At 37.8% G+C, this 12423-nt stretch overlaps 2 protein-coding genes across 4 annotated transcripts; both read right to left on the reverse strand.

Moving 5' to 3' along the window:
* Positions 1–68: 68 nt before the first annotated feature.
* On the reverse strand, positions 69–6046 carry LOC133479186 (uncharacterized). Of its 2 annotated transcripts, XM_061775790.1 has the most exons (7): positions 5297–6046; positions 4126–4255; positions 3293–3403; positions 3150–3206; positions 2596–2751; positions 2254–2364; positions 69–1179 (listed from the first exon to the last, which is right to left on the reverse strand). In XM_061775790.1, exons 2-7 carry the CDS (start codon positions 4252–4254, stop codon positions 1048–1050), a joined length of 696 nt encoding a protein of 231 aa, XP_061631774.1. In that variant the 5' UTR covers position 4255; positions 5297–6046; the 3' UTR covers positions 69–1047. The 2 variants fall into 2 exon arrangements, with proteins under 2 accessions (XP_061631774.1, XP_061631773.1); XM_061775789.1 differs by having other exon boundaries at positions 1038–2364.
* A 149-nt stretch (positions 6047–6195) lies between these two features.
* Positions 6196–11600, reverse strand: LOC133479183 (uncharacterized). Of its 2 annotated transcripts, none has more exons than XM_061775785.1 (6): positions 11444–11600; positions 10524–10829; positions 8672–8728; positions 8284–8502; positions 7307–7474; positions 6196–6514 (listed from the first exon to the last, which is right to left on the reverse strand). In XM_061775785.1, exons 2-6 carry the CDS (start codon positions 10818–10820, stop codon positions 6458–6460), a joined length of 798 nt encoding a protein of 265 aa, XP_061631769.1. In that variant the 5' UTR covers positions 10821–10829; positions 11444–11600; the 3' UTR covers positions 6196–6457. The 2 variants fall into 2 exon arrangements, with proteins under 2 accessions (XP_061631769.1, XP_061631770.1); XM_061775786.1 differs by having other exon boundaries at positions 11440–11570.
* Positions 11601–12423: the final 823 nt, after the last annotated feature.

Genomic DNA, 12423 nt, shown 5'->3' on the forward strand with positions numbered 1-12423 from the left:
CTACTTGATTATTAATTTGAACAATGTTCAATGTTTCAGCACTTTTTGCACTACTTGCTGTTCTCTAACAAGGAGCTGAATGCCAAAATTCACAAGTGTTTTTTTTTTTTGGAAGCGTCATTATTTCTAAGGACGTCCACTTTGATGTCTTTCAGTGACTCCTCCGGTCTCCACGTAATGTCCGTTGCACCCGGCTAATGACGCTACTTGCCCGTGACGACATCACTTGTTTGGTGTCTTCGGCACGTGATTAGAAATGATGAAATCACTTGTATCAAGTTTAGTAGCGCGTTGATGAACGAAGGAAGAATCATGCGTTATTAACACCTTCGCTGCCATTGACGGCTTTAGAAGTCAAATATCCATGTTAACTGGCGAGGCTGGCAGCGAACGAGTTAATGACAATACATGGAACGTGTCGAAAGGCAAGCGAATTCTGTTCGACTATTCCACTTTGTTTGTCGAGAATAGGCTTATAACAAGCTCTGGTTTGCGTCAGGATTGTTGTTTTCTTGTACAACCACACAGTCTAGCCGGCTCTCCCGTGGCGTATATATCATATCATATATGTGGAAATCGGGGGCGTCATTATGGACGGGAGAGGAACGGGAACATGCAAACGCCACACAGGAAGGCCGCAGCCCGGATTTGAACCCACCACCGCTGAACTGTGAAACATCTGCAGTGTTATTTCATTGTTTTTAATTCCGTGAACAAACAAACAAACATTGGTTTCTGATCAATTTTAATAAGTGCATTTTTTTTATTGAAACTTACAGTTTGATACACACTTCTGAAATAACACATTTGCTCAAATTACCTATAATAATAAATGATCATTATGTTATGATGAATAATTAATGACATTCATTTACACTATGCAACAATTTATGTCTGTAAATCTCTGTCATTAACCTCGCCATATATTTTTTTTCTCCAAAGGAATACGAAAATAATCTCGTACGCTTTTGGTGATTGGGTGATTAGCTCAGAAAGTCAAATTAGGTTTTCATGCGCCGTCGAATTCTGCTTGAGCCAGTAATATATTTACGAAGCGAGATTGTACATTTGGATTCTTCCCGGCGGTCGTTGTGGTAGCTTTAAAGCAGGGTGGTCCCGGTCCAGGTCCAGGAGGAACACCTTCACCCCCGGGTGGAATTCTTCAACCTCCTCATCACGCTGCAGCCACAAAACAAGGAGAGTTTATCTTAACTCGAGTTGAGTTGAGGTTATTTTAGCCACTACCGTGGATAACGGCGACCTCCAAAGTCCAACACCTCAACAGTCTTACAATTTGATTTGGTTTTTTATATTCTGACTATTTTTCTCTTTAAAAAGTACAACTTAATCTCACAATACTAAAAAAAAAATAAAAAAAAATTTTTAATGTTGTATTACAATGACTTTTTACTTTAGATTTTTTCAGTATTATGACTTTAGGATCGTTACATTTACTTTAAAATGACTTTCTTTAAAATTCTTATTATATATCTTTTCAAATATGAAAACTTTCTAATACTCTCAAATTATGTCTTTTCTTTTTTTTAAAAAAATGATTTTAATCTTTTATTATTGCAACTATGTTTGAAAAGAAATTGAAATCTAATACGACATTTTTCTTTTAAACAAAAATACATTTTTAATCTTACCACTTTGTCTTTAAAATATTATGACAATAATGTTGTAATTATACAACTTTTATTTTCTTTAAAATGATGCGACTTAATCTGGCAATATTAAAGCTTTTTTTTTGTCCTAAACGAAATACCTCTATCGTAATATCATGAGTTGATATTTGAAATAAAATATTACTTTAATGTAAAATAAATGTCAACCCAAACGTCGCAAAACGTTGAAAAAAGAAATTGCTCATCATCACACGAGAAACAATGTTAAAAAATGTAATCTCGTAATCTTATGTTTTGTTTTGTTTTCACCCAAAAAAGATTTTAAATAAACAAAACATGATTTTAATGTTACAAACTTTTTTTCTTGAAAAAAAATCCATCTTTAATTTGACAATATGATACACTTCTTTCTTGGAAAAAAGAAACATTTAATCTCATAATTTCATCTCTTAACGTTACTATTTAAAAAAAAAATCAACTAGAATTCTGTGAGTAATAAGCAGTTTGCATTATTTAGTGAAAATGAAAAGAAGGACTGGAAGTTTGCACTGTTGTGAAGAGTTCTCCAGTCGTAATCGTGTACTTTCCGGTCAAGTGTTGGAGTTGTGGCATGCTGCGTGCGCACCTGAGCCGGCGGCGCGGCGGCAACGGCGGCGGCGATGGCGGCAAGTACGCTGGCGCAAAGCACCAAAAGTGCCAAAACCAGCAGCGTGATGTCCATCGCTCGAGTCAACCTCTGAGCAGCGACAAAAAACATCACATGGACACTTTCAACTCATTTTGATCGAGAAACCGCGGATTCACCGAGCTGCCCAATTTCGTTCCCATTATTTTTCAATTTTCTTTCCAATTTTTTTCTGTATTTATTTGATTGATTCTTTTTGTACGATGAAAGACATGAATGCAATGATTGAAAGCCATGATCTGAGCAACTGGACACAGCGCGGGGAAGACGAAGTTGCCTTACGACGGCGTACGAGGCCGCTTCTCGGCATCCGTTGTCGTACCACCCGTCGCCGCAAAACAAATCCGCGGACAGAGCCGCCAGGTCCAACGCGTACAGAACCACGGCCACCGCAGACAGGACGGCGCACGACACGTTCGCGGTCACCGTCAAGCTATTCTGTTCGACGACAAACACAACAAAACGAGAAAACAATCATGTTCATATACAAACATCCGGCGCAAACTGCAAAATAGTTTACCTTAAAACATATCTATACTTTCTGTATAATTCTAAAAAAAAATCATTCACTCTGATCTTTTGAAATCTAATTTTGTATAAGTCATATCATTTCTTAAGCAATGATCTCAAAGTATCGTACATGGACTCCCCCTAGTGGTATGCAAAAAAAAATAATCACTGCCAAAGTCCAGTTCAGTTGTATTGAACTTGGGCTGTTATGTTTTGTACTTTAATACTTGTACATTTTTTACTATTGACTTTTATGTTTGTATTTTTGTTTATGTTTTTTTGTTTTGTTTGTTTTTTTTTGGGGGGGGGGGGGGGGGGGGACTCACAAAGCAGCAGGATGGGCACTGGCCTGACAAAACCGACAAAACTCCCGTCGTGACAAACTGCAAACAAAAAACAAAAAAAAAGAGAATGATTATATTTGGTAATAAGATGTTTGATGCGTTCGAGTGTCGGCTGCGATTGTTACCACGGCCCCGATCCAGTAAGCGGCTCCCAGACCGGCGAAATCTCCGGGACGAGTCCGCGTCCTGCCCGCCCCCAAGCCCACGTTGGCCACGCCCACCAGGATCTGAACAGTCTGCAACGGGACCAGTATGTCCGCACATCATAGCAACACCCCAATTAGCATGTAGCCTAGCTAGCCTCGCGCACCCGATTATAGTCGGGGATGATGTCAGAGGCTCCAGCCAATGGGAACGCAGAAAACTCGAGTTGGCGTGGAATCGGTTAGCATCAAAATTGTGCATTTCGGAAGTTTTTTTGTTGGACAAAAATGCAAAAAAATATCTAAGCTTCAAGTTGTAAAGATTTCATATTATGAGAATTAAAAAAAATAATACAACAAGATTATAAATGGTATTTAAAAAAAAAAAACAAGTGTTAATATTACAATATTAACTAGATATTTCTGTGAGAAAAAAAGATGTAAAATGTATGACAAAGTTTTAGGAAGGAAAAAAAATTCCAAGATTAGTCATTAGTTTTCATTTTTTTTATATAGACAAAGAAATAATTTTAGAAGTTTAAAATCATATTTTTTCGAGAAAGAAAGACTAATATTACGAAACAACAGAATAAATGGTAATATAATAAATAATATAATAATAATTATATTATGTATATATATTTATTTTATTCTATAAATCATAATAATAATATAATATAATAAAAAGTTTAGTCATGCATTTCAAAAGTGTAATTTTTTTTTAATACCCAGTTAAAAAAAAAAAAAATTGTCATAATAAAGTTGTCATATTAAGATAAAAAACAGGAAATTGCAGTCCACGTGATTTTTGGTACCCCGAGGACAGCGGCGACGGCGCCCTTGATGGCCCCGCAAGGTGAGCAGCAGCAACCTGACGCGCTCGTCTGATTGGATGCCACCGTCGCCGTGGCGACGTCGTCGTCGAGGACCACCTTCGATGACATCCTGTGGGGGGGGGGGGGGGGGGGGGGGGGGGGTGGAGACGCTTCATTAGGTACACCCGGTACAAAGACAATCGTTGTGTCAATGAAAGGTGAGTACCACCTTTTTTTTTTTTTTTTTTTCCCCCCTCTGTTTGCTTTGCTGAAGTAAAATTTTTTTTTTTTTTTTTTTTAAAGATAACATTCTTCTTCGTTCTCTTTCGGTGTGCGCTCAAATATTTGCACGATAAAAAGTGCCACAAGTATGCAGGAGCTCAGGGGATTGCCGCTGCAATACCCCACAAATATTTCTTTTTTTGGAAGCCCGCAAAAATTGGACCTTTTTAAGAAAAAGCTTGATTATTTGGAAGGAAAAACACTTTCATGTTTTTGAAAAAAAAAAAGCCATATTTTCCAGGGGAAAATAAATCCATATTTTTATGAAAAAAGTTGGAGACCTTGGAGGGAAAACACTTGCTTATTTTATATTTCTAAAACGTCATACTATATTTATTATATAGTATATATTTCCAAGAGAAATGTGTAATTTTTTTAGAGAAAAAGTAATCCATTTGCCTGTATGAGGAAAAAACAAAGAAGTGTTTTCAAGAGTATAATAATAATATAAAAAAATGTTCTGTTGATTAAAATAAAAGTTAAGGTGTTTGAGTTGTTTTTCCAAGTTGTATGTTTTTAAGAAAACTATAATTTTCTGAGAAAAAAATATTTTCAAAAATTTTGAGTACAAATTTGTGTACAAATTTTTAAGAACCAAGTTGTATATTTAGTTAACATAAGGAAAAGGGTTGTATGAGTTTGTATAATTCGAGAAAAAAAGTAATTATAGAAAACAAATATTTTCACTTTATGAAAAAAAAAAAAAAAAAAAAAAAAAAAAAACAGAAAAAACAAAGTGGAATTTTGTTTAAAAAAAAAAAAAAAAGTGTTAAATGTCACAAAGCTGAAAGTTGATGTCGTCCAAATTCCTCTGAGCGACATCCGTCCTTCACTCGCCTCCCAAAATGACTTGAAAGTTTCGCGAGGTTAAAATGCGTTCATATCTTACCGGCTGCTGCTTGGCTGTCGAGCGGCCGTCGTCTGACCGATAAAGTCGACAACGGCAAATGTCAAAGGTCAACAAGCGGCCGGTGAAAAGGAAAATCCCTGTCTGCGCTTTGATTTCTTCCCGTTAAAAGCTCGCTGGTGTTTCTCTGGATGGAAGCGGATGTCGAAAAACAAATATAGTGGACCTTCACATACTCGCGCTTTGGCACCCGCCCGTTCTGCTGATTTTTTTTTTCACTTTTTCAGAATGTTCTTCAATTTCAGGGGGGTATGTTGTCTTTTCTTTTTGTGGTTTTGGAAACGCAACCCTGAAAAAGTTTAGTCGATGTTCATCCCCGTTTATTCACCAATTTTTGAGATTTAAAGAAAAAAAATACATTTCCTTCCACGAAATTGCAAGGGGCGTCAATTACCCGCAGATTTTCACTATTCGCGGTCCGGCCCGGTCATTATTGCCCATTAATAGTGGGGGTCCATTGTATTAGAAAAACAATAACCCCTAACCCTGTACGACACCCGGTGAGGACAAGATGAGAGAGGACACAAAAGGGCAGGACAGGACAGGACAGGACAGGACAGTTGGGAGACCTTAGTGGCCAGAGAACTTAAAAGTGTCATCACCAGGCTGCGACAGAGACTGGAGGAATCACAGAAAGGCACACGAGTGCGGGGGGGCTTCGGTCGCTCCGGCCTGGCGACGGAAGCGACCGTCCTGTTTTTTATGAGCTACATCCAAGCAAATCAAACTTGCATTTTATTTTTTTTATTTCAAAAGAAGACAAAAAGACATTTTTTCAAAGTCAATTGAAGGATCTATTCAATAAAATGTGAACATATTTGCTACACTACGTTTAAATCTTTTTTGAAAATAGTATCAAATAAATAAAATAAAAGCTAAACTCAAAAGATAATACAAGCCTTTTTATTTATTTTTTTTCAGATGAGTCATCAAAAAAAAAAAAACAATGAGTTAATTGGACAATTCATTCAAATCACCTAATTTAGTTTTGATATTTATTACAAAAATGGAGCAATAAAATGTTTTGTAATAAATGAAATACAATTCAAATGAACTGTAAAATATAATATAAACAAATTATTAATATTAATTAAATCTATGAAAATGAATGAATGAATGAATGAATGAATGAATGCGGCGCGTTCACGCCACGACTTCCTCCGGGAGCGGCTCGTATCCTCCGTCTGCTTTGGCGCGGCTCTAAAAAAGAAAAAGAAAAAAAGGCAAGGCAACATCTCATTTCTTCTCACACAAAAAAGTGTGCGGGGAAAAAAATGCATTATCATACGTCAATTTGACTGTTTTGGAACTGCAAATGTATTTAATAAAGGAAATGCTCATATTTAACCTTTTATAGTGTTTATCAGTTGCGTCTGTTTTAGACTTTTGTCACTTTTATTGTGTAAAAATGTATGGCTTTATTCTCATATAATAATAATAATTCTGGAATAATAATTTTGAATAATTCTTCAAAAAATACAGCTTTATTCTCAGTTTTTAATTAATTTCTTCATTTAATTTAACAATTTTTCCTACTTATTTCAATTTATTTTTACGTCATTATTGAATTCAATTTTAATGATTGAATCTACTTACTTCAATTTGCTTCTTGAAATTATTTTCTTTTGCAACTTTCAAAAAATAATCATAATAGACAACCTTCCCCCCCCCCCCCCCCCCAAAAATGTATAACTTTTTAAGTATAAAGGAATTACGACTTTATCTTAAACAAAAACAAACAAAATAAAAATAAAAAAAGAAAGAAAGAAAGAAAGAAAACAAAAAAATAAATAAAAATAATCACCCTTTTTCATTCTTGGATAAAAAAAAATGTGAAGTATTCTCACAACATTCCGACTTTGATCTCATTGTGTAATGAATATTTCTGCTTTTATTGCAGCGCTAATAGTCGTTAGCAACAGTCAACGTGTCGACGTCATCTCCCAAGCACGCCAGCGGGCAAACGTATCTCAACGGGCGGTCGATCGTTACCTGCTGCCAGCGGTCGTCGCAGCTGCCGTCGCCGTCGCTGTCGTCGTCGTCGTCGTCGTCGCCGCTGCGGCACAAAGATTTGATGGCGAGCACGCAGGAGCTGACGACCAGGCACAGTTCCAGAACGCACAGCACGATGGCGACGCCGTTGACGCCTCTCAGCAACATCTACACCGCCGTGCACAAAAAATATCACTTTTGATCGAAAAAAAAAACGAACAAAAATCATTCTCATAAATTACGCTTTTTTATTTATTCATTCAATGAATATTGTTAGATTTTCATCATATGACATCTTTTTTTCCCCACAAAAAATACATTTTATCTAAAAAAAAAAAACCTTTGTTCTCACAATATTATTACGGAAATACATATTTTTCTTTTTGAAAAAGTACTACTTTATCTTGTCTTATTTGTTTATTTCAATATGACTTATTTTGAAAAAACATTTTATAATTTTTTTTATTATCATTTCATAAATACAACTTTTTATCTCACAAGATCTCACAAGATTTTTTTCTCTAAAAAAATACAACTTTATTCTGAAAATATTAGGTTTTTTTTCTTTTTCATTTAAAAAAAAAAAAGTATTTTAGCTCATACAAAACATGACTTTTTCTCTTGAATTTCCCCCCCCCCCCCCCCCCCAAGATTACGACTTTATACTTGTATGTGTACAACCCTTTTTAAGAAAAATATATAAGAAATATGAAATTTGATAAAAACTAAATTTGTTTTGTAATACAATTTGTTTTTTCAAACTTTTATTTTGGAAATGCAACTTTTTATCTCGCAATATCACATTTTTTGTTCACGAAAAAAATCTGACTTTATTCTCGTAGCGTCACTGCTTTTTTTATTTTATTTATTATTATTATTATTTTTTTTTTAAATGAACATGACTTTCCTCTCACGTCATCGTGGATGCGCTTGTCCAACGATTTGCGCACGGGGCGTGAAAATGGGCGGCCACTCACCAGAGTCAGGGCTTTCCCCTCCCTGCAGCGCTCCAAATAATTTTGCGCGGCGGGACTCGGGGTGGTCGCGGTGAGCCTGCCGGACTCGTAACCGTCGTAAACGTCGTAATCTCGGCACTCTCGCCACAAGTACACGTAGGCCACGTTCTTGGCGTAAAGGACGATGCCGGCGATAGCGAAGGCGATGCCCGAGAAGTTCAGAATCACATTGACCAACACCTAAAAGACAAAAAGGCACAGATGATAGAAATAAATCAAGAAAAAAATACTACATGCTGGCAGTTCGGCACCCGATTAACCTGTTTGTGGATTTATTTATTTTTTTTCTTACTTTCTTTCAGTTTTTTAAATCTTATTGTTTCCCAATTGTTTTTCTTTTTCCACTCACCAGACACGGACTCGGGAACTTCTCGGACAAAATGCAGACGATGCCGAAGACGATGAACTGCGAAGGACAAAGACAACGAACAGACATCAACATTTAAAGGGAAATAAATATATTGCGCTTTTTGTTCACAAACAGTTCCATAGTGTCTTACAATCATGACATATAACTCTGTAGTACAACTTTATTATTGTGAGATTGCATCTTTTCTTTGGGAAAAAAAATGCTTTTCGTCTTGGAAAATATGAATTCATTTTTGGAATATGACATTCTACAAAAAATACAACTGTTCTGTGAAATAAAATGAGTTTTTAAATCTAAAAATGATATGACTTCATTCTCACAATATGAAGATTGTAAGACATTTTAACTTGATTTTTTTTCTTTTTTTACAATTTATCTTAAGATTTTTTTTTATTTTAAATATTTTATCAAAAAAAAGTATTAAAAAATGACTTTTCACTCATAATGACTTTTTTTTTTTTTTAAATACAACTTTATTCTCTTGTTATTATGATTTTTCATGAAGAAAATAAAATGTGTCTAAAAATAATGACTTCATTCTTCTAAGATAAAGATTGTAATATTTGTTTTTAACAACAACCCCAATTCCAATGAAGTTGGGACGTTGTGTTAACCATAAATAAAAACAGAATACAATGATTTACAAATCATGTTCAACCTATATTTAATTGAATGCACTACAAGGACAAGATGGTTAATGTTCAAACTGATCAACTTGATTGTTTTTTAGCAAATAATCATAAACTTGGAATTTTATGGCTGCAACAGGTTCCAAAACAGCTGGGACAGGTGGCAAAAAAAAAGTAAGTGCAACTTGAAACTCTACTATGCAAAGCAAAAGCCATTTATCAACAACACCCAGAAACGCCGCCGGCTTCTCTGGGCCCGAGCTCATCTAAGATGGACCGACGCAAAGTGGAAAAGTGTTCTGTGGTCCAACGAGTCCACATTTCAAATTGTTTTTGGAAATTGTGGACGTCGTGTCCTCCGGGCCAAAGAGGAAAATAACCATCCGGACTGTTATGGACGCAGAGTTCAAAAGCCAGCATCTGTGATGGTATGGGGCTGTGTTAGTGCCAACGGCATGGGTAACTTACACAATCTGTGAAGGCACCATTCATGCTGAAAGTTTGGGAGAAACATATGCTGCCATCCAAGCAACGTCTTTTTCATGGACAGCGTGGCTTCGTAGTAGAAGAGTGCAGGTACTCGACTGGCCTGCCTGCAGTCCAGACCTGTCTCCATTGAAAATGTGAGGCGTATTATGAAGCGTAAAATACGACAACGGAGACCCCGGACTGTTGAACAGCTGAAGCTGTACATCAAGCAAGAATGGGAAAGAATTCCACCTACAAAGCTTCAACAATGAGTGTCCTCAGTTCCCAAACGTTTATTGAATGTTGTTCAAAGAAAAGCTGATGTAACACAGTGGTAAACATGACCCTGTCCCAGCTCTTTTGGAACCTGTTCCAGGCATAAAATTCAAAGTTATAATTATTTGCTAAAAACAATAAAGTTTATGAGTTTGAACATTAACTATCTTGTCTTTGCAGTGTATTCAATTAAATATAGGTTGAACATGATTTGCAAATCATTGTATTCTGTTTTCATTTATGTTTAACACAATGTCCCAACTTCATTGGAATTGGGGTTGTCGAAGAAATATGACAATTTATTTTGTAAATTGGATTTTTGTTTTGTTTTGTTGGGGTAAATACATAATTTAGCTACAAATAACTTTTTGGGATGAATTTCAAACTTGACGGGTGGGCAGACCCCCAATTAACTTTGTTTCACTTTTCCATCATCTGTCCCGTTTGCAGCGTCTTACCAGTGCTCCCAACCAGTGAGGAAAGGCGCTTGAATCCATTTCCCAGCTGGAGGCATGCCCACTGCACATGAGGATGGCGCCCAGGCCGATGTTGAGCAAGCCCACCATGATGTGCAGCGCCCCCAGAACGGACTGAGAAGTCCCCGTGACGCCCCTCAGGTGGCGGGACACTGAGCAGCACGCGGGGCTGTAGCACAGGCCCCCAAAGATTTGGCACAGGGGGGGGAAGCGACTTTTGGGGTTGGAGGTCAGCGTCAGTATCATCACTCCGTCCGCCTTGGTCATGGTCACCGACATCCTGTGTGTCTGAATGGATGAATGAGAGGCATTTATTTGCACTAGTTTAGAACAGATCTGCCCAATCCAATATGGCAGACGCGTTGACGTATTGCAGTAACGGGCCATCATGCTCAATGAGGCGCACACGCATATAATGTCTACGGTGTGGCACACACGAAGCTAAAACAAACCAAAAAATAAAGAACGAGCTTGTTAGCAGAAGACGGTTTGTACACCGGGCAGTTTGAAATGTGGAAACGTACAACAAAAATCCATGTCTTTTTCGATGAGAAGGCGACATTATTTTCCTCCCTTGCCGGCGGAAGTCGCGCTGGGTGTGACTTTAGCAGCAGAGCACACAGTGCTGCCACCAATGGTCACAAGGTGTACTGCATTTACAAAGCATGGCTTTCGAAAGCCTTTTAACACACAAAAGCTTCAACTATAATCTCGTATTAGTAGCACCAGCCATGAGTAGCACTCCAATTATGGCAAATATTTTCGCCGACGTGTAGTTTGTGAGCTCGGAAGACACGCTGCGCCATTGTTTCGCTTTCTAAACCAACAACACGCGAGGACGACAACGCGGAAAATCCATTTTCATTTTTATTGAGAAACGCAACATAATGCTTCTCACTTGCCTCCGTGTGGAGATTGGAACAAAGCCGATCAAGTCCTGGATGACGTGTGAGGGCCGAGGACGACTTTCGAGTTGTTCCCGGAAAACCTCCTCCGAATGTTTAACCCTTTAACGCGCCCGCCTCAGATCACAATCGCGCAGTGCTTCTCAAACTTCTTTCACCGGCAAATACCACCAAAAAAACAAAACAATCCCAAAATACTCAACTCCACAAGAACCATTCACTATCATGACCGACATAAAAGTACAGGAGCCTATACACTGTACTTTATTGTGTAATGTTGCAATTTCTTTTCTCGAATGATATTAATTTCATCCCATAAAGATGATGTTTTTTTGTTGAAAACGGCAACAAACGGTGTGCCTCCGTGTGTGGGTGTGTTCCCTAGTGGTGGTCAACAATATTGTTGTTGTTGTTGTTGTTGTTGTTGGTGAAACGACCGCCCTGCAAAGCAATGAGTCGCTCACTCGTCTGAAGGCAAAACAGCTGCTTTGCAGGCTCGTGCACACATAGACGTCAAAGGGGGCTCGAGACCCTGCCCTTTTCCTCTCTTGGCTGCTGGGAAGTGAGTCCGCGCGAAGTCCGCTAAGACGTTTGCTCACGAATACGCGGATTGGCTTTTTCTTACCCACGTTCCCAAAACACGTTCGCTTCGATGAAGCTCGTTTGTCTACGGCCGCCACGTTGTTCGACGCCCGGTTTAAAGGCGACTCTTGCGCCGTGGCCGCCATCTACAGCTGCCCTTACTGCGTTTGCGGGGTGTCAGATCGCAGGATGATTGCATGACATCATCTGTCTGGATAGGATCGTACTACATGTATACAGTTATTTCTAAAGATGATTCTGATTCTGATTCTGATTTAGCTCAATTCTAACTTTTTCTTTTTGCAACAAACTCCCGTACACCGACTCAAGTGTTTTAACAATGCTTATGTCTTTAAAAATCAGTTGTTTTCAGTTAGACTCACCCAATTAATATA

The sequence above is a fragment of the Phyllopteryx taeniolatus genome, chromosome 6 (assembly GCF_024500385.1).
Source record: "Phyllopteryx taeniolatus isolate TA_2022b chromosome 6, UOR_Ptae_1.2, whole genome shotgun sequence".
NCBI classification, from domain to species: domain Eukaryota; kingdom Metazoa; phylum Chordata; class Actinopteri; order Syngnathiformes; family Syngnathidae; genus Phyllopteryx; species Phyllopteryx taeniolatus.